The 17,707-nt window shown below is 59.4% G+C and overlaps 3 protein-coding genes across 6 annotated transcripts; 2 read left to right on the top strand and 1 right to left on the bottom strand.

Moving 5' to 3' along the window:
• Positions 1–291: 291 nt before the first annotated feature.
• Positions 292–7,325, bottom strand: LOC122191097 (pyroglutamyl-peptidase 1). 4 transcript variants are annotated; one of them, XM_042891294.1, is made up of 6 exons: positions 6,842–6,939; positions 4,926–4,978; positions 1,835–1,951; positions 1,426–1,450; positions 1,218–1,344; positions 292–702 (listed from the first exon to the last, which is right to left on the bottom strand). In XM_042891294.1, exons 1-6 carry the CDS (start codon positions 6,873–6,875, stop codon positions 510–512), a joined length of 549 nt encoding a protein of 182 aa, XP_042747228.1. In that variant the 5' UTR covers positions 6,876–6,939; the 3' UTR covers positions 292–509. The 4 variants fall into 4 exon arrangements, with proteins under 4 accessions (XP_042747228.1, XP_042747229.1, XP_042747226.1 ...); XM_042891295.1 differs by lacking the exon at positions 6,842–6,939 and adding an exon at positions 7,250–7,325 and having other exon boundaries at positions 1,218–1,450; XM_042891292.1 differs by having other exon boundaries at positions 1,218–1,450.
• Positions 7,326–7,527: 202 nt separating this feature from the next.
• Positions 7,528–13,064, top strand: LOC122191099 (U6 snRNA-associated Sm-like protein LSm4). Its single transcript, XM_042891296.1, has 5 exons — positions 7,528–7,585; positions 7,718–7,759; positions 7,858–7,956; positions 10,081–10,264; positions 12,506–13,064. Exons 1-5 carry the CDS (start codon positions 7,583–7,585, stop codon positions 12,592–12,594), a joined length of 417 nt encoding a protein of 138 aa, XP_042747230.1. The 5' UTR covers positions 7,528–7,582; the 3' UTR covers positions 12,595–13,064.
• A 3,346-nt stretch (positions 13,065–16,410) lies between these two features.
• Positions 16,411–17,701, top strand: LOC122191100 (transcription factor jun-D-like). The gene is given in 2 exon segments (XM_042891297.1): positions 16,411–17,121; positions 17,123–17,701. Coding segments are annotated over 2 exon segments (975 nt in total). The 5' UTR covers positions 16,411–16,482; the 3' UTR covers positions 17,459–17,701.
• Positions 17,702–17,707: the final 6 nt, after the last annotated feature.

The following is a 17,707-nucleotide window of genomic DNA, read 5'->3' as shown; positions in this document are numbered from 1 at the left end:
TTTGTTGTTTTCTCACGCCGTCCCAACTAATTTCAGTTGCACTTTCGCATTAGGACCTACAATTTGGGCCAACGAGGAGAAACGAAATGAGACAGAAGGAAAGCAAACCTTCCAACTCAACAAGCAGTCGTTAGAAGACGGGGCTATCGATTCCCTGCACCCAAACACTGAGCCTGGCCAAGGAACTTCCCTTCTGTGCAGGCTGGCAGCGCTCAGCAGCCATCGCTTGGCCAGAGATGAGCTGTGGGGAAAGCACGGCACGCGTGCTCCAGGAATGAGCAGCTGCAGGTGTTGTGTTAGAGAAGGGATCTCGATTTCTTCATTGAAATACACACGTTTGGCCAAAAGAAAAAAAAAAGAGAGAAGAAAAAAAAGTCAATTTCTGGACGTGGGGTTTCCATTTTTGAAGTCTCCAATCCTCGCTCCGTACGTCTCGCACACAGCGTTCCTCCCACACCTCAGGGGGGGAAGTTTAGGAAGTGCAACAGCAGGACGGCTCCCGCCTGCTTTCAGTGTTCGTGCTGACAATTGATTTTGTCTTCAGAATGCTCCAAAACGTCGAGCATCTCCTCGATGATGGCCTGCAGCGCCCGGCCCAGCTGCTCCGCGCTGTACGGCTTCCCCAGCGGAGGCACATGAACAAAAGCCGACCTCCCGCAGCTCTGGTATAAGGAAGTGTAGTAAGTGAAGTCACACAGGTACCTGAAACATAAAAACAGAGCTGATTTAGCAACATGTGACAAATAAAGTGTGCAAACTGCAGGACACAGCGAGCCGTGTTATCGCTTGGCGTTGCATCAACATCCTGCAATAAAAAGCGCAATGCAAGTCAGGCTGAAGCAGCGGCACGCTCACAGCACCTAAACTAGGACAAAACACAAAGGCTGCGTGCTTTCCCAGCACCAGTGTGTGACCACGGGACAGAGCAGTGCCAGCACTGAGTGTAGCTGAGCACACAGTGAGCAGGCACTGCAGGCACAGCACGCACTGAGAGACAGCAGGCACTGCAGGCACTGCAAGCACAGCAGGCACTGCAAGCACAGCAGGCACTGCTGGCACTGCACAGACTGCAGGCACTGCAGGCACTGAGAGACAGCAGGCACTGCAGGCACAGCAGGCATAGCAGGCATAGCAGACACAGCAGGCACAGCAGGCACTGCACAGACAGCAGGCACTGCAGCAGGTACCTGCTTCCCGCAGATCACTTTGCCCCATACCTGCCAGCATCCTTAGAGATGGTGACGGTGACGTCCAGCCCCAGTGCTGAGACCCTCCTGCAAACCACGTCCATGTCAATGATGGAGTCGATGCACTCTGGGCCGCCTTCGACGCAGCACTGAGAGCCTGGGCAGAAACGGCAGTTGTCTAAGCCCTTATAACCCACATTATGGCCACACTTCTCCAGAGTGACAGTGGTAGCCATACCCGACACACCTACATGCACCACCAACTGCGAGAGAAAAGAAACACGTTACATCAACCAGCAGCCCGCAGTGCACTGAGCACCAGCAGAGCCTCCACCTGAGCCCCTGCACGGCCAGCACACAGCCAGCCACTGTAGCAACCGACGGCACGAAACCATTCTCGTTTTGTCCCCAGTCCTCAGCTCTAATTAATTACAGCACAGAGCGGAGCTGCCCTGGCAGCCCTGCGTGCTGAGCTCCCGTTAACTGCAGCACTGCACTTTGAGCCACAAAACGCTGCAAATCCAGGTGTTCGGAAAGAGCAAAGGATGCAGCAGAGGACGCAGCACCGAACGCAGCTGGCAGCACAGAGCTGCACGGTGCTCACTGCACACATGTCAGCTCCATCTCTTCTCCCTTCACTCACTCACTTGTGGACTGTGCTTTTTCCACAGTGCAGGGATGAGTCTCTGCACTGTCTGATATTCCACCGGGACTTCATAGACATGCAGATCCACGCCATCTCGCAGCCCGAGCTTCTCCAGCTCCTAGGAACACGTGGGAAGGAAGGAACAGAGCAGGGTGGTCAGGTACAGGTGGGGCAGCGCTGGGTGAGCAGTGTGAACATGCACTGCTGGGAGCACAGTGCAGAACACGCAGGACCTGCGCAGCTCCCCCCAAAGCCACGGCACAGCAGTGACAGCTCTCCTGCTGGTTTCATCTCACAGAAGAGTGGGGTCCCATGAAGGAGAGGCTGAAGGACAGAGCTGTGAGGGCCTCAGGGCAGCCCCCCGCCTGCGCTCACACGGTTTGTTCTGCTCAGGCAGCGCAGGGCTGAGCAATCTGACTGCACTGAACTGATGGGAGCTACACCAGCAACTCCCACGCTAAAAAAAAATACATGAAAATAATAAGGAAAAGGGTTGGCTTCATTATTTTCAGCAGTGACTCCTATTCAGTTCTCGGAAGAAGCAGACGAAGCAGCAGTGAGAGCAGCCCCAGCTGCTACCTGCATGAGAGCAGCAGCCATCAGTCTCCCCTCCTGCTCCAAGGATTGGGCAGGCGAGCTGCAAAGGCTCCCTGCACTGAGTCCTGCATGACAACCAGTGATGCTAAGTGACATTTCACCACATCTTTGCACAAATCCACCTTCCAAACGCTGGCTGCTTTACCCAGCACCTTAACGAAGTCACTTGTTCACACATGAGAGCACTCACACACAAGGCAGCCCCTTTAGGAACAGCTCTGCAGCGTTACTTGTAGGAATTCATCACTGCTCCTCCACGGAGCTCCCGAATCCCAGCACTCTGCACTGCTCACAGCTCCCTCTCACAGCCCTCCACTCTCTAATAAAGATGTACTCTGGCCCCCAGACAACTCATTATCCACTGCCTTGTATACCTGACAAACACAGAAAAACGAACACGTCTGACCCATTCCCTGACCCCCGGACAATGGGCTTCTTTGTGAGCCCTTAATATCCCTATCAGGTCTGTCTAGACACCCTGACAGCCATTGTGCTGCTCCCTGACCTCTCCACTGAGCCCCGGCACAGCCAGACGCGCTCTGCTGGGATGGGATGGGGATGGTGGGATGGGGATGGGGATGGTGGGACAGGATGGTGGGACATGATGGTGAGATGGGGATGGTGATGGTGGGATGGGATGGTGGGATGGGGATGGTGGGACAGGATGGTGGTTCAGGACACACCTGGGCCATGCTGGCACCGCATCCCGCACCACTTCCTGCACAGCTGCCGAGAGCCTCCAACCAAACGTTACAGAGATCAAAGCGTGGCACAGCACAGGTGGGAGGCAGAGCGTTACTGCTGCGAGCTGTGAGGAGTTATCAGCCCCTCTGATCCATCTGGGATCTCTCTCCCGAGCACCCAGCTCATTTATTTAGCCCTTTTTATTTAACGCCCCTGAAGGTGAGGCATTCTCTGTGTTCACTGTGTGTAAAAAATAACGGAGCTTCAAAACTGAGCAGTGACACCAGGAGTTCACAGAATCGCACAGCTTCAGTGCAGGAAAAGCCACCACAGCTGTGCTCTGTGTCAGAGCCCAAACAACACCAGGAAAGAAAAGCAGGGAATCTTATCCTGGGGATGTGGGATAATAAAAGATGCAATAAAGCAGAACTGGCTCAGCCCCGGAGCTAGAAAGGATTTAGGAAGATTGTTTAATTGATTTTTCTTCTATTAAAATGCAGATCACACCGTCTGGGGCTCAGCAACTCAGACGCCTTTGTGTCCATGCTGCTCCATGAGGGCCCCGTCTGAGCCGCACAAAGCCCACCTCGGCCGGCTCAAAGCCGTGCTGTTCCTTTTTGTCTGGGCCCCTCGGGCTGAGACGGGGTGAGGGGAGGGGGATGTGGGCACACAGCGCTCCTGGCTGCAGGATGGACCGCAGGGAGGTGGGTCCTGCTGCTGCTTTCCCTTCCCAAAGCAGCCCTGAGCAATGCGAGCTGAAGACGCGCTCAGTTGGTTCGGCGTGGGGCTGCTCCTCGTCGCGCATCAACGTCAGCTTTGCTCCTGCAGGAACAGCACAGCACCCGCCTCTCATCCTGTCCCACACACACAGCGCCCTGCTGGGCATCTCTAGCAGAAAACCAGGAAACAAGAGCTGACGTGGCGTGAGGAAGAAGCAACCAAACCAACGGCCTCATGGCCGCCCTTCAGTAACACGCCGTCCTCCCCAGCCTTGGCTGAGCAACTCGGGTGCATTCAGCCCCAGAGGCTCTCAGAGCCAAAGGTTTCCTCTCCCCTCACCAGTCAGCGCGTTGGACATCTGGACATCGGCTGACTGTAATTGATTAGAGCTTGAGATTTAATTTAAAAGCATTCTGAAGAAGATATTAATCCCCGAGCTCTGAAGGGAAGAGAGACGTGTTGGGGAGAGAAGCAGATCCAGTTTCCCGGGCAGCTGTACTAAAAGGCACCGTGAATTCCCAACGGCTTTGTCATTAACCACCTCCAGGAGCAACAAATAAGGGAGAATCGGGAGAACGTGACAGTGCTGCCCAAGCTGATGCTTTACAGAACATCACAGAGCGCCCTCAGCCCTGTTTAGCAGGGCGTTCTGATCTGCTCAAGCAATGCCACTCCATGAGCACTTCAACCACGGCCCCACGTGCTGAGCCCCATTACAGCTGGGAGGGCTTAAAGGTCAACCTGCTCACCCAGACCCAGGCTGCAGCGGAGAGAGAAACGTTCAAATTTCTTTCTGTTTATTTATTTTGAATTCCCTCTGCTAAGTGGTGGAGAAAGACTGTGGGCTCCGTGCACCGTTTAACTCCTCTGAAGCGCAGGGAGTCAGCCTGGGGGCTCCTTATCTGCCTCTGCTCTACGAACCCAATCTCACCATGTTCTACCAGCATGGGGATTGTAGAGGTGGACAAAACATCACCCAGCTGAGTGCCTGGACACGGGGCGAGCCGGCCTCAGTGGACAGAGCAGAATCAGGGCTGAAACGCGTGCAGGCAGGGGACGGTGCTGCTCCAAGGCCGAAGTTACAGCCTTACCTGCACTGCAATCCAGCTGGCGTTGACGGCGTGCTCTCCAAAGGGTCCAAACCCTGAAAGAGAAGAAAAGCCCCCGGTGAGCAGCTGAGCCCTGCAGCTTGGACTGCAGCTGCCCTCTGCACTTCTTGGATTTATGTGCTCTGAAAGAAAACCCACTGCTTGTAACACCCAGTCCCTACTGGAGGTGCATTTTCTCCTTGCTGACCAGGCTAGGAACACTTGTTAGCTACAGAGCAGTGGAGTGATGGCACAGAACGAGGATCGTGATTGGAGCTTCTAACCCTGACAGTAACAGCCCACAGCAGATGCTTCCACAAACAAGTCTGCCTCCAGTGCCCCTCTGCTCACACCTTCACCAACATCTCTGCTGCCTTAAGAGGAACCAACCAGAGCACTGCTGACCCTCCTACACTGAGCACCAAAGGTTATGACAGCACTATAAAAACACTTAACTCCCCTCATCTGCATTTCCTAATGAGTAACTCAGAGTTAACTAGTAATCCATAACATCTTTTCCTGAGCAAGCACACAAAGGTTAGGCATTTATCTGGGCGCAGGGTCAATATGCTCTAATTTAAGATGTCAGAGCTACCCCACGAGCCCAATGCAATCAGGAGGCACACATTTCATCTAAGCTGAAAGGACCGAGAGGGACCACAAATATTACATGACACACTAATGGAAACCTCCCGTGTGCTGCCAGCAGAAGGCGAGGGCTGAGGTTACGCCGTGCAGGATGGCGCCGGGGCTTTGCACAGCATGGGCTCAGCGGGCCGGCCATCTCAACCAAAGCCTCCAAGTTGAACCACAGTCAGTATCTCCCCAGAATAAATCTCCTGGAGGCTCCCACGAGATCCAAATGCAGACGTTGTTTCCCCACAGCGATGAGAGACACCGAACACAGCCTCTCGTTAGGACGGCTTCTCTACAAAGCACACCGGAGGGCTGCAGTTCTCCAGGTGCCCCCAGCGTAACCAAAACCTCTCGTTCTGAGCCCAGCTGAGCCGGCACAAAGCCCCTCTCACTCATCTCCGCACCGATTCCTTTCACGGCAGATGAGCAACTTTCTCTGCAGCACCAAACTGGCCGCAGCCATCCCATCCCACATCCACCACAGGGCCCTGCAGGCACACAGCACTGAGCCCTCCGTGCAGACCTGTACGGGATTATCTCCTTACGGAGTTCTAAAAGAGAAACGGCACAGGAATGAGGCTTGCCCTCAGCGTGACACGCACAGCACTGAATGGGAACTCAGCGTGACATCGGCCATGTGCTATCACGGGCAGATCCAGCGAAATAAGCTCTGAATTTTAGAAGCAGTTCCCCCCCGGTGCAGAAGACGGGAAACAAAAGTACTGCGGGGATCGGGGGGAGCTCTCGGCTGACGGGTTGTGTCTGCTCACCGCTCAGCGCAGCCCCCGGGCTGGGAACGCTGCGCTGTGACACGCGGGGACCGCGCTGGCCGTGGGGCCGCTGCTCTCGGGACACCGAAAGGGTTCGTGGCACGGGGATGGAGGCGGCACGGCGTCCCCAGGCACCAAACCCCCTCCGTTCTCCCGCAGTCCCCCGGACCTCCTCAGGGCGAACCGGCGCCGGTCCCCGCTGCAGCCCCTCGCAAAGGAGCGCGGCAGCAGCACCCCCCCCCCCCCCCCCAAGGCAGCCCGCAGCCCGCACCCCTCGGCAGCACCTCGTGCCCCGGGCAGCTCCTGCCAGCCCCTCCCCAGCCCCGCACCCCCAGCGGGACCCCAGGGCTCACCTCACACCCCCCCGATCTCCCCCGTGCCCCTCACCGCCCCCCTCCCCAATCCCGCAGCGCAGCCCCCAGCGCCTGCCACCGCCCCCCGCTTACATAAGGGAAGCGGAGCCCACCTGGCCGCCCCCTCCCCGCTCTCCCGCCCCGGTCCCGCCGCCCGTACCCGTCACCACCACCGCCCGCCGCGGTTTCTCCATCTCCGCTCCCACCCTGCCCGCGGCCGCACCGCACTGAGCGAGCGGCTCCGCACGGTCATAGAGCGCGCTCCGCCCCGACGCCCAGAGCGGCGCCGCGCGGCCATAGAGTGCGCGCCGCCCCGACGCCCAGAGCGGCCCCGCGCGGCCATAGAGTGCGCGCCGCCTCGCTGCCTAGAGCGGCTCCTGAGCGCCGCTTGCGCCGCCGGGAGAAAAGCGCGAGGCCGGGGGTAGCGGCCAACTAGGCCGCCTCGACTCTGGGTCCCCCCGAGCTCCTGGGGCGGCAGCGGAGGTGGAGCGGTCCGCAAGGGTCTGAGCCCAGAGCCGCCTCACGGGCTTATCGCGAAAGCGCGGGCTCGAGCTAGTTAAACCCGTACAGAACGCTACGGTGGTTTCACGCCCAGCTTTCCCGATCCTGCTGGGCTCGTGCTGGTGGAGTCCTGAGAGGAACGGAACGGAACGGAACAGAACAGAACAGAACAGAAAGGGCCAGCTGGGAGCGCCGCCGCTTCCCGCCCCGCTTTTCAATTTACGGCACTGTCGTGACGCTGCGGACCGGCAGCCCCGGCGATGCTTTACGGCAGAGGTCGGGTCCCGCGCGTTGATTGGCTCCGCGGGGGCCGCGCCGCGCTCTGATTGGCCCCGCGCGGGGCCGGGGGCGGTTTGAGCGGCAGTGCCGGGCGCGGCGGCGGCTCCGCGGTTCCGGCACGATGGTGAGTGCGGGTCTGGGCCGGGCGGCGGCGGGCGGCGGGCCTGGGAATTCCCGCCGCTCTGGGGAGTCTGTGTGGAAATACAGGCGGTCCCCGCGCCCCGGTTCCTGAGGCCTCTCTCTCTTTCCCCCGCAGCTGCCCCTGTCGTTGCTGAAGACGGCGCAGAACCACCCCATGGTGAGTCCCGGCCCTCCCGTCCCACTCCCGTTGCGGCCTCGGGCTCGGCGCTGTCCTGCCGGGCCCGGTGTCCACGTGGTGACCCCCGCTTCTTTCAGCTGGTGGAGCTGAAGAACGGAGAGACATACAACGGGCACCTGGTGAGCTGTGACAACTGGATGAACATCAACCTGCGGGAGGTCATCTGCACCTCACGGGTAAGGAGCGGCGCGGCTGCTCGGTGCTGGGACCCCCGTTGTGCCCAGAGACCCCCCGTGCTGGCAGCCCCTCACCTCCAGCCCTGCAGCTGAGTGGGGCTCGCAGAGATCCTCGCTCCTCTGTGTTGCTTTTGCCCCGAGTGTGAATGTAACGCAGCTATTTGTGAGCTGTAAGAAACAAATGAGCCCAATGGTGGTGCAGGGTGAGAGCGCTCGGTATGGAGGGCTGGTGACAGGTCCTGTTCTGGTGCCGAGCTGCATTCTCGGTGCCTGCTCCATGCAGTCCCATCAAGCACAGCGCTGGCTTTTGTCAGTGCCTGCCTCTCGCCCTCTAACTCCACTTCAAAAATAATCAGGGCCTCTTGTTTACCCGGGTTGTGCCTCGTCTGGTACTTTTGCCCATGGCCAAAGGTGCTCCAGAAGATTGGGATCTGTGCTTTGAGTTCTGACCTCAGCCAGAAGTGTCTGGTCTTGTCCCTGCCAGCCTGTGCCTGGCCACGTTCCCACTGCTGTCTGTGTCTGAGAACACCAGAGGTCTGTGGGAGAGGCTGTCAGGGAAACCCTTCTTCTCTGGAAAACCCTTCTGCAGCCTTTCGTGCCTGTTGGACCCACGGCAGGAAGGTATTGGCCAATACTGCTGCGGCACGGAGATGTTTGCACGTAAGCATGACCAAACAAATGTTTAAGAAGGACCTTAAGGGCAGGGAAGTGAGCCCTAAAAATGCGCAGATCCCCAAATTGGCAGGGCAGATAAATTCTGCGGGAAGGGGTGGCAGCGGCAAAGCCTTATTAGTGCTTGCAGGACGGGGGACGCCGGCCTTTAATACTGCTTCCTCAGAAAGCGGCTTTGTGCTGCTGGGGGCAGAGCGCTTCCTCAGCATTTATTCCCACCGAGCGCCCTGCAGTTCACTCCCAGCCCCGAATGCCCTCGCAGCGCTGCCGGAAGCCCTTCCTGGCGGCACGGTGGGGATCAGCCACTAGATGGCACGGAGCGGCGGCGGCTGTTTACCCCGGAGCTGGAACGAGGAAGCCGGGGACCTGGCTCCATCCCTTCCTGCTTCGGGAGCCAAAGTGCAGCCGGGCGGATCCAGGCAGGGTGGGGTTTTGCTGGGTGCCTGTTTGAAGAAGGCTGCTCCTCCGCCTTGTCTCGCGCACACGGGACTTGCCTGTGCGTGCGGCGTTGCCCCAAATAACTCCAGAGCGGAGGGGGGAACGACTTGATCCTGGAGAGGTGAAACGAGGCATTCTGGTTTCACCCACTCCCCTGGGACAATCGTGGACGCTTTGTCCACGTGTGATGGTTGTGAGGAGCCCGTGTGCAGCCCAGCCCTGCAGCAGAGCAGAGCAGAGCGCACGAGGCTCCGTCCCTCCTCCCGTTTACATCAGTTGTTATTCAGCTTTCACATGCAGTTCCTATTCCCACAGCCACAGGAGCTGAAGCCCAGATGGGCCGTGGCCTAGCAAAGCCCTGAAACTGCCTTAAACAAAACACAGAGGCAGCTGCTCCGTCACTTGGCACCCGAAGGTTTATTTTAACGCGATCTTTAAGCTCTTGTTTTCCACAGCCGCGGTTCCTGCGCGCTGCTGGGCACAGCCCACACCCAGCTGGACACTGCCCTGCTGCTCAATCCACAGCGCAGAGGAGTGCAGTCGTTAGGTGACTCTGGCTGGGGTTTCTGCAGGGGAAATGTGTGCCTTTGCCTCTGCTGGAACAGCCCTGCGTTGCCGGAGTTCGGTGCTCGCAGCAGCTGTGTGTAACTCGCCACGTTTCCCTCTCCAGTCCCACTTTCGATTCTCTTCTTGTATGAGAGGCAAAGGGAAGGTGCTGTTTCCTCAGCCTCTTCTTCCTTCGTTTTCTGTGAGAGTCAAAGGCAGTTGTTGGCAGTTGGACGGGCTGAAACGTCAGTGGCTCGTGGCTGAACGCCCCCCACCCCCAGCAGGCTGCAGGGCTGCGTGTTTTGGAGAGAAAAGAGGAATTTCACAGCTAATTATGGCTTACACTTCCAGAAAAAGATTGTTGTATCTGTCACACTCTCCAGAAGTGATGGAAATATTCAAGTGCCAAAAAAGCAACGTAAGAGCACGTGGCCCTTGTTCTCAGCCTAACGCGCTGCTCCCCAACAGGACGGCGACAAGTTCTGGAGGATGCCGGAGTGTTACATCCGTGGCAGCACAATCAAATACCTGCGGATCCCCGATGAAATCATCGACATGGTGAAAGAGGAGGTGGTCTCCAAGGGCAGAGGCCGTGGGGGGATGCAACAGCAGAAACAACAGAAAGGCCGTGGCGTTGGAGGTGCTGGACGAGGTAACGACAATCCTTTCTGCTTTTCAGTTCAGAGAGGGGTGGCTGGAATTCCTGCCTTTGAATTTCACTTGTTGTGCAAGGAAGGGCCGATGCTTCTCAGCTTTGAACCCGGAGCTGTTGATCTGTGAGAAGCTGGAGCTGCTGCTGGGCAAGATCTAGTTGAGTGAGTGTGTTGTCTGGCTTGAAAGGCAGCCTCTGCCAAAGAGCAGTGAGGAGACGTGCCAGGGATGAGCCTCGTTCCTGGGCTGGGCAGGAGCTTAAGAGACTCCGTCTGTTTGTGCCCCTCCTGGCTGCTTGCAGAACGCGGCCCCACCAAACTCCTGGTGTCTGTTAGCTTTGCAAACCTGGGAGGGAAACAAGTGGCTGTTCTGTCTGAAATCAGACTTGAATTTGGCCACCCTCGTGGTAGGAAAAGGCCACCTTTACTGCCATTAGGATGGGGCTCCTCATCCTGCGGTCTGCCGATTTCTTCTTTATTTTTAACCTGTTCTCTGAAGGTTTGTTTTCTTCCTGCTCCAAATTAATATTTCTTGTTTCTGATAAAAGGTTGCCACTTACACAGAAATAGGCTGACCCAGCTCTCCCTTCCTCGTTCCATTTCTCGTGGCTGGGTTATCTTGGAGCACTTCAGCCTGGGGAAATATTTGCCCTTTCTGAGCACAGTGCTGCTGGATGCCCAAGCAGCATTTCTCCCTTGTGCTCACACCTCCTGCCACGTCTTTGCAATTCACTTTGTGGTTGCTGTGCTCAGCCCCAGGGATCTTCAGTGTGGGCTGAGCCTGCAGTGGGAGCTTAAATGCCAGACAAACTTCCTTGCTACAACAAAACTGAGTTCAACTCGGGGGATCTGGGTTTTAAAAGGATCCACGGAGCGCCTTTAACGAGCAGCAGGATGTGAGGAGCCCCAGGAGAAGGCTGGGGGGGCCTGGTGTCACACTGGGACACACCAAGAGCTGCATCCACGTCTCCCAGGGACTGCAGGAGGAAAATCCCTCTGCCATGGCTGCTCCCTGTGCTGCCTCTGAGCACACAGGAGTGACCTTTACCATTCTGAAGGCGCCTTTTATTTTTCCTTCTTCCCTTTTTGGAGTCCAAAGCATTTGGCACAGCGGCTTTTTGGATACGGTTATTTGGACAAATGTTTTAGCTGAAGTATTTTCTGTGCTGTGGAAATATCCACCTTGTGGAGAGAGTTCTGTTTGAGGTGGAGTTCCCTGCTGTTTTGATGTGCAGCTTAAATTCGCTGATGGAATATTTTAAAGGGAAGCTTTGGCATTTGCTAATTAGCTAAGAGGTTTGGCTCTCATTACCGAGACATTAAGGGGGAAGAAAAAAAGGGCAGGACAATTTTGTTGAGAGGCCAGCAGGCAGAAGTAAAGCTATAATTGTGCAGGCAGTTGAAAGGATTATTGTTCCTGACACTGGTAATCCTTCGTCTTCTTGGCTTGCCCAGCGCAGAAGCAGTGCAGTCTCTGCTCAGCCTCTCAGGCTGCTCGCAGGGCTCCAGCTGCTTCCCAGGGGCTGCAGGGTTAGGAGCAGCCTCCTTCCACTCTGCTTTGGATGCATCTCAGCTGAACGAGCAGAGCTGCAGAGCGAGCCGCTCCGGTTGCCTGCAGCGGATCGGAGTGGGAGGCAGGGCTGCAGGCGTCAGCAGCTCTCAGGGCAGAGAGGAGCACAGCGCCGGGGCACCGGGGTGCCTGGGACTCATCACAGCCCCCAGGTCCTGCTGCCTTCGTGCTCCCTCTGCGTGCTGCTGGATCACCCCGTCCACAAGCGAGGCGGTGACAGACACGGATGTGTTTTCTCTGTTTTGTAGCCTTGAAACCGAGTCGCCCTCTTTGCTGCTTTTGGATTGGTTGTACAGCTTTCAGGGGCACAGCATGATGCTGATCCCACTGCTGACAGGCGCTCGGTTAAAACTGGGTCTCTCTGCCTTGGTTTCGTTTTCCAAAAGAGGTAAACTTGAATTTATGTCGATTCGCAGCCTGCCAGGGGGCACATTAAAGCACCAGAGAGGTACTGCTGAACTTGCTGGTGATGGGAGGTAAGCTTGTGCCCCTGGTGAACGCAGACAGGCTCTGGAGTTGGTGAGGGAGAAGTGTGAAAGTCGCCTCTCTGCCTCCAAGAAAGGCCACAGAACAATCCCACCTCTGGGCAAACTAACAAACAGCGAAGCTGTGGGAGATGTTACAGGCTCACTGTGATGCTGTTCTCTCTCTGCTCTTTCTCCTCACCCTGCAGGTGTGTTTGGGGGCCGTGGCCGAGGAATACCGGGCAGCGGAAGAGGCCAGCAGGAAAAAAAGCCAGGCAGGCAATCGGCGAAGCAGTGAGGGGCTGTGTGAGCCCCGGCCAGGGACAGAGCACAGCGCTCCTCGGTGCCACCTCAGGATGGCCATGGGTTCAAATCCTTCAACCTCTGCTCCTCCGTCAGTCGATCCGTGCCCGAATCGCGTTGTTCGGAAGCCCCTCGCTGTTCGATCTGATCAAGTGCAGCTCTGGGCTTCTTTTAGCCAGCCAGCCTGTAATTGGAAATGTTTAAAAAAGAACCGCTCGCGGTTAAGGACCTGACTTCAGCACTATTGAATCTGTTGGGATCTCTGTTTTAATTTACAAGCATCTCCTGGGCGCTGGGAGATCTGAGGCAAACGCTTTCGGGCTCGGTCGTGTGGCTGGTTTGGTTTTCATTTCGTTTTGTTTTCTAACACTTGGCACACAGCAATGTCTCGCCTGCTCACAGGCGCAGCGTTTTGGTTTAAAAGCACTGAACTTGAGGAGATGGTGCCTTTAGTGAGCGGCCGCAGGGGTTTGTTTGGTCGTGTTTGAACACAGCAAACTTTCAGGCTGCCTCCTTGCCCTCCTTTTGGGCAGTCTGTCTGTCTCTGGCCTTGGCTTAAAGGAGAACCAGCACAGATTTCGCTTTGGGCTTCAAGGGTTGTTTCCAAGAGAGCTTTGTGACAAGCGAGGGTTTCCCAATTAGTGTATAGCTAATTTGACTTCAGATTAGAAGTTCCCTTGAAAGGAAATGCTTCTCTGTGTTTTCTTCTGAAAGGCTGCAGCGCCCCTCGCTCCTCTCTGTTCGTTTTCAGGTTGTGTTTTCTTTTTTTCTTCCTGAAAGCAATCGAGCCGTTCAAACGAAATGTTCTGTTTCTTTTTCCCCGTGTCGAAGCTCCCTCCCTTGTGACACAGAGTCTGATTCCCAACTTACAGCAGCACTTCCCAAGCACGTTCCCTGTGATACGCAGGGATTGACTTTGCTGCCATTGTCATTTTGTTTTCTGGTAGCTGCTCAGACCTTTTCCCCTGGGGGGGGGGAACTGTTCCTCTCCTGCAGGTGAAGGAAGGTCCTTTGGCCTTGAGCTCAGGCTGCTCTGAGTCTTCCATCCCACGGGGTGCAGAGCAAACACCCCCAAAAAATCATGGCTGATCCCAAATGAAAGTCTGGATGGGGGCATGGGGGGGGGGATGGGGGGGGAGAAAGGGGCTCTGGGCCTTGCCTGAACTCTTGAGAATGACTGAAACGGTTTTAATTTGGGGTAAAAGCAGATACTGTAACTCATTCTTAAAAGGTCTGTTGGTTTTGTGGTGTTTGGTTGTTTGCTTCCCCTTCCCCCCCCCACCGATTTCCATCTTGAAACCTCCCTGCCATCACCACTGGTGGGAAAACGAGTCCAGCACACGCTTTGATCTGCACTTATTTTCTTTAACGTTTATAAGACTTGAGCAGAGCAGCAGGCAGCAATAAATCGCCAACCTGCTGCCGACGCTTTCCTTCCTGTGCCGGCTGCTCAGTGCAGAGCCCCGCTGCGCTCAGTGCTCTGTGCTCAGCCCTGCTGTCAGCACCAAGGGATCGGGCTGCAGTGCTGCTGTTCCCCCAGCTGGGTCCCTTTCTGGGAGCGCTGCCTTCTGCCCAGTGCTGGGACTGGGCTGTGTGTGTCCTCCCTGCTGGAAACTCGCTCTGAGTAAACACCAATGTGGCATTTCAGTGCAGCACGGCCCCAGCCCTGTGTCAGACTTTCCCTTCCCTCCCTTCTAGTCCCTGCCTCCAGCCACACCAACTGCACGCTGCAGCTGCCCGCGTGAAGGAGGAAACGCAGTGGGCCGCCTGGAGTGACGGGCAGTGCTGAGGTGATGAAGCACCCCGAACGATGGGAATTTGGCTCTGGCTCGTGGCAGAGTTGTCCACAGCCTCCTGCCGCTCCACAAAGCTCTGCTGCTGTTCTGCTTTCACTTCAGCGCTCCCTTAGCAGCCCTCCCTCAGCTCTTCCCCCTGCGTTTCGCCGCCTCTGCAGGCACGCTGGTCCCTGCGCGCAGGCAGCATCCTGTGCCATCCTCGCAGCTCTGCGGCCTTCTGTGCTCCCCAAACCCCTTCCTGCCCCACAACTGCCAAGAGGACGAAGCCCCAGCGCTCTGCGGTGACGCGGGAGGAGGAAAAACAGCTCCAGGCTCAGCGTGGGGCTGCACCGTGGCCACCACAGTGACCCCACGGCCCCGTCCTGGTCCCCAGCTGTCAGCCGTGCCGTTTGGTGGGGCCGTGTCCCGCAGTGACTCACAGTGCTGTGCTGGCTGGGGAGGCAGCAGCACAGGAATAGTTACACCGCAGCCGCCTGCGACGCGGAGGGAGTGGCTGCTGAAATATTTCAGGGCTGTGCTAAGCAACTAAAAATACACGTCAAACCCTCCTCCTCGTTTTTCCTTTTTTATTATTATTATTTTTTTTCTCCTCTTGTTTTGGATCATTCTGGGCCCTGGGGGCAGCGCGGCCCCTCTGTGCTCCCCATGGGGGTTCAGGGCAGTGGTTCTGTTTTCCCGGCCCGGTTCTTCCCTCCCAGCCCACAGCGGTGACTCAGGGCGGCCCTGGGGCAGGTGGGAGCCTTCGGGTCGGCACCGGGGCTCTCGTGTGCTGGCACTGAGTGGGGCTGCACTTCAAGCAAGGCCCAGATGTAAGAGATTTAGGGAACGTTCTGGGGAAATGGGGTCAGCGTGCTGAGGTGCGAGGCCGGCGTTTGCGGTGGTGCTCAGGACCTCGCCGGGGTGTGCAAAGCTTAACAGAGCCCAGGGACATCAGGGGGAAAGGAGGCACACGGCACGAGGGGACACCGCTGTGTTGGCTGGGGACACCGCAGGGCTGCGGCCTTTGTGAAGTGCTGGCTGGACAAGGAAGCTGCGAGCGGGGAGCGCCTGGAATTGGGACATGAGGCTGAGCCTCGCGAGGCTCCTGGCTCCGCCGCGGCCTGATGAGCAGCACCCGGGATGAGGACACGTGGGGCGGTCAGGGCTGCGGCTCACGGCCCCCACGGCGCACCGCCCGGCCCCATCTGCGGCCCCCCGAGGCCGGAAGGCCCGAACCGGCCGTGCGGGCCGCGCCCGTAATGATGGGGTTGGTTGGGAAGGCCCAGCCCGGCCCCGGGGCCTCGCTCCCCGCCCGCCCCGGGCCGCAGCACCGCGATGGGCGATGGGGGAGGCGCGGGGGGGGGGCGGTCGGTTCGTTTCCCCGCGGCCATCCGTAGGGGGGGGGGCGCTCTCCGCCGCACGCGGGCGGTGACGTCAGCGCTGACGCCGCACCGCCCCCTCAGCCGCCCGCGGGCTCAGCCGTGACGCGCGGGGCCGCCGCTGCCGCCGCACCCCCGCCGTGCCGCCTCGGAGGGGGGAGTACGGGGGGGGGGAGGAGACCGGGGCACGACGCACGGCGGGGACTCTGCGGCGCGGCCCGACCCACCGCCCATACGGAGGGAAGGCCGCGGCCCGCCGCCCCTCCTCCCTTTGTGCCCGTGAGTCCCGGCGGGGCCCACGTGCGGCCCCTCCCCCGCCATGACGTCAGCCCGGCGGCCCTCGCGCTGTTGTGCGCCGTTCCCCGGCGGTCGCCGTGGCGACGGCGGAGCCAGGAGGGGGCGTGGCCGCCCGCCACCGCGTTTCCCCCGCCCCGGGGGGGCGGAGCCGCGCCCCTTATGCAAATCGCGGCGAGCTAGGACGTCATGTGCAGCCAATGGCAGCGCCGCGCGGTGAGGTCACCGCCGCCGCGCCGCCGTATTTAAACCGGCGCGGGGGCCGCGGCGGCGGCAGACGCGTGTGTGCGCGCGGAGGAGCGGGGCTGCGGCCGGTGGCACCGCCGCCTCCCCCGCCCTCCCCTCCCCCCCGGCAGCGCCGCGCTCGGCCCCGCGCCCCCTCCTTCACGGCGCTCCCCCCCGCCCCGTTCCCCCGCAGCCGGGCGGGGGAGGAGGATGGAAACACCCTTCTACCATGATGATGTGTTGAGCGGCCTCGGCGGCGGCTTCGCTCCGACCTCCGGCAGCAGCGGGCTCCTCCTGCCCTTCCCCGGCAGCAGCATGATGAAGAAGGACGCGCTCGGCCTAGCGCTGCCCGAGCAGGTGGCGGCGGCGCTGAAGGCCCCGGGAGCGGCGGCGGCGGCGGCGGCGGGCGCGGCGGGCGGAGAGGCGGCGGCGGGGCTGCTGGGTTCCGCCGAGCTGGGGCTGCTGAAGCTGGCGTCGCCCGAGTTGGAGCGCCTCATCATCCAGTCCAACGGGCTGGTGACCACCACGCCGACCAGCGGGCAGTTCCTCTACCCCAAAGCGGCCGCCTCGGAGGAGCAGGAGTTCGCCGAGGGCTTCGTGAAGGCGCTGGAGGACTTGCACAAGCAGAACCAGTTGGGCGGTGGCGGCGGCCCCAACGGGGGAGCGGCGGCGGCGGCGGGAGGAGGCGGCGGAGGCGGCGGCGGCGGAGGAGAGCTGCCCGCGGCCGGCCTGGCCCCGGAGCCGCCGGTGTACGCCAACCTCAGTACGTACCCCGCCGTCAGCTACGCCGCCGAGCCCGGCCCGTTTGCGGCCCCGCCGCCCCGGCTGCCTCCTCCCCCCCCCGCCGCCGCTGAAGGACGAGCCGCAGATCGTGCCCGAGGTGCCGAGCTTCGGAGAGAGCCCTCCGCTGTCCCCCATCGATATGGACACGCAGGAGCGCATCAAAGCGGAGCGGAAACGGCTGAGGAACCGCATCGCCGCCTCCAAGTGCCGCAAGAGGAAACTGGAGCGCATCTCCCGCCTGGAGGAGAAGGTGAAGAGCCTCAAGAGCCAGAACACGGAACTGGCCTCCACCGCCAGCCTGCTCCGCGAGCAGGTGGCCCAGCTCAAGCAGAAGGTGCTCAGCCACGTCAACAGCGGCTGCCAGCTCCTCCCGCAGCACCAGCACCAGGTGCCGGCGTACTGAGGGCCGACGGAACCCCCAGTGCCCGCGCGGCGGCCGAAGGACAGAAGGACCCAACCGCCTCCCCCCCCCCCCCCCATCACCGGGCCTGGCGGCGGACCGAGGGGAACTGGGGGAGAAGCGCGGATTGTGGGGGGAAGCGGCTGCGTGCAGCGCCCCCGTGTGGGCTGGGGGACTGGCGGACTGAGGGGCTCCTGAGGGCGCCCCCCTGTGGGCTGGGGGACTTTGCCCCCATCTCGGACCTGGGGGGGG

The sequence above is a fragment of the Lagopus leucura genome, unplaced genomic scaffold (genome assembly GCF_019238085.1).
Source record: "Lagopus leucura isolate 7727_CA_CO unplaced genomic scaffold, USGS_WTPT01 59947-1_obj-0_obj, whole genome shotgun sequence".
Lineage (NCBI taxonomy): Eukaryota > Metazoa > Chordata > Aves > Galliformes > Phasianidae > Lagopus > Lagopus leucura.
Note: the sequence above shows the minus strand (reverse complement) of the source record. Positions and strands in the feature narration are given on the sequence as shown.

Bases quoted from the DNA above. Each gene is read 5' to 3' on its own strand.
- LOC122191099 (XM_042891296.1), top strand. The intron at 7,957-10,080 runs GTAAGGAGCGGC...GCTCCCCAACAG, and splicing joins AGGTCATCTGCACCTCACGG to GACGGCGACAAGTTCTGGAG. The intron at 10,265-12,505 runs GTAACGACAATC...CTCACCCTGCAG, and splicing joins CGTTGGAGGTGCTGGACGAG to GTGTGTTTGGGGGCCGTGGC.
- LOC122191097 (XM_042891292.1), bottom strand. From the start codon at position 6,875: ATGGAGAAACCGCGGCGGGCGGTGGTGGTGACGG. The intron at 4,979-6,841 runs GTACGGGCGGCG...CTTCTCTTTCAG, and splicing joins GCGGGCGGTGGTGGTGACGG to GGTTTGGACCCTTTGGAGAG. The intron at 703-1,217 runs GTATGGGGCAAA...TTTATGTTTCAG, and splicing joins ATCTCTAAGGATGCTGGCAG to GTACCTGTGTGACTTCACTT.